This window comes from Charadrius vociferus, unplaced genomic scaffold, assembly GCF_000708025.1.
Source record: "Charadrius vociferus isolate BGI_N301 unplaced genomic scaffold, ASM70802v2 scaffold1279, whole genome shotgun sequence".
NCBI classification, from domain to species: domain Eukaryota; kingdom Metazoa; phylum Chordata; class Aves; order Charadriiformes; family Charadriidae; genus Charadrius; species Charadrius vociferus.
In genome coordinates, this window is record NW_009650073.1 from 49,258 (window position 1) to 51,355 (window position 2,098).

At 45.4% G+C, this 2,098-nt stretch overlaps 2 protein-coding genes across 2 annotated transcripts in view; one reads left to right on the top strand and one right to left on the bottom strand.

The window, feature by feature from the left end:
* The window catches only part of AIFM1 (apoptosis-inducing factor, mitochondrion-associated, 1), a 16,746-nt gene extending 15,676 nt beyond the window's left edge, over nucleotides 1-1,070 (bottom strand). The window contains 2 exon segments of the mRNA XM_009892053.1: nucleotides 791-937; nucleotides 1,046-1,070. Coding sequence (XP_009890355.1) covers nucleotides 791-937; nucleotides 1,046-1,070 — 172 coding nt within the window.
* A 161-nt stretch (nucleotides 1,071-1,231) lies between these two features.
* The window catches only part of MARS2 (methionyl-tRNA synthetase 2, mitochondrial), an 8,006-nt gene continuing 7,139 nt past the window's right edge, over nucleotides 1,232-2,098 (top strand). Inside the window, exon 1 of the mRNA XM_009892054.1 lies at nucleotides 1,232-1,247. Coding sequence (XP_009890356.1) covers nucleotides 1,232-1,247 — 16 coding nt within the window. The remainder of the gene's footprint in view (nucleotides 1,248-2,098) is intronic.

A 2,098-nucleotide genomic window follows, 5' to 3' on the forward strand; every position in this document is an offset into this window, starting at 1 on the left:
CAGAATGTGCTTTGCAATTTCAGTTACCTTGTTTACTTAAACAAGTACAGCGAGGCACAGTAAAGAATATTTAAAGGGGACAGGAAAAAACTTTTCCTCCGTGCACTCTTTTGAATTTTTTTTATTTCCCAGGAGCCTTCTGCATGAGAAGAGTTTCATCAGGAGAAAATCGCAACCTTAATGAATATGGTCCTCTAAGAGAAAGAATTTTGAAAAAAAGATTTGTGTGATGTAAACTTCGGACCTGTCCACTCCTATGTAATGCTGCTATTCTTCAGCTGTGTGGGAATGTAATTTACTCTTTAAGTTGGGCTGAAAAGCTTTATCCTTTTGAATTGGACATAAATGTACGCTTATCAGTTTTGGGTTGATTTGGTATACTTGCACAACATAAACACTGATGTTCTGAATTGAGATTTGGCAAAGAATGGTTTACTTTGCTATTGAAAGTATATGCCATCCAATGCTCCCTGAACTATATGCTGCTATCACATACAGGACAACAGACAGAGCTGTGGTTGGTCACAGTAGGTAAAAAAAAAAAAAAAAAGTGCCTTTATAGTAAAAAAAAAACCCAAACCAAAACAACCTAAAAGGTAACTGAAATTACAGAAAAAAAAAAAATATCATAAGAAGTTAATTTCCAGCCATCTCAGTTAGCTCCCCTTTAATTTTTCTGAAGGAGGAAATAGCTATAGAGACAAAAAAGCTAAGTGAAGTTAGCTGAAGTACAGCAGACGCTTGACAGGAGAGATGTATTGCAGCTTCTTTCCATGAACTACCTTTCTACTTACATAGACACCCGCTCCTAACGTTGATAAGCCCACAATAAGGACAAAAACAGAACTATCGCCTTTGCCCCCGGGCACACCAGAGCTAGCCACTTGTCTGCTCATCTGCAGTTTTATGGGAACATTCCAGCGCTGCAACAAGTTGCCTAAAGGAATACAATTTATTAGAGAAAAACACAAAAAGACTGTCAATACAAAGTTATGTTTTGAAATTTAGAGACCAAGTCATTTCTGACACCAAGTAAACAAGCTACTTGTTTGAAACGCCCAGTACCACATCTGAGTGACTGCAGTGAATTATTCTCCGCCACAACAAACGGCTCCAGGCAGTTGTGGATACCAAAACCATCTGTAAGATCAAAGAGTAACTGAACAAATTAATAACAGGAACATCTACGAGGAAGCTAGAAAGACTCTCCAGCTGAAGGAGCCTTCAAGCTATGTATGGCTGGGAGAGTACATCAGGCATGCACGTGTAGTGTGCATTTGCTGTTCTTATGCCCTTCTCCAGGTCTCTTCTGTCAGAGGTCCAAAGATGCACTTTGCTCTGCCACGTGCAAGCAGAGGCTAACATAACCTTGTTAGGACAAGCGGTAGGTATGGTTCTACCAGCAAGAAGTCCCTCTGCCAACACAGCTTATTCCACTGAGGTGAACTACCAGCACAAACAGGCTTCTGCTGACAGAAAGGGCATCCCAAATGAGGAGGAGTAGCAACGCTTGCCAATCCACATGAAGGCATCTACCAGCGTGCAAGCAACACAAGGAGCGCATCTAGCTGAACAGCTATATAACGTGGTGGCTTCTTTTTTTTTTTTTTTAAAACTGCAGTTTAAGCACAGACTCCTGCCTGTCCCAATCAGATCTCTAAGCGGAGCGGTCACGGTGAGGGCTCCGAGCGCTGTGGATAGTGCAGCCGGCCCAGCTGGAGCTGCCAGCGGTGGTTGGGCTCTTCTGCGGAACCTGCTCCCACCCGGCGCAGAAAACACCTTCTGCCTCCTCCGAAGCTCAGACAACGCGTGAACTGCTAGACCCGTTCCATCTCTTGGCCTAAACGCACCTTATTTGTGATATAAACCCGTAGCAAAGCCACACGCATCCAAACGGATACGAATACGCTAAACAGCTCCATCTAACTCACGCTTTGCCAAAACGTGGAAGTTTTCCCTCCCGTTCCCGGGAGCCGGGCACCGATCTGCGCCGCCACCGCCCTGGCTCCGTTCCATCCCCCAAGGCCACTTCCCACCCACAAGCCTTCTCCGGGCCGGCTGGCGGTGGAGCCGAGCAGCCCCGGCCGCCCGGGCCCCC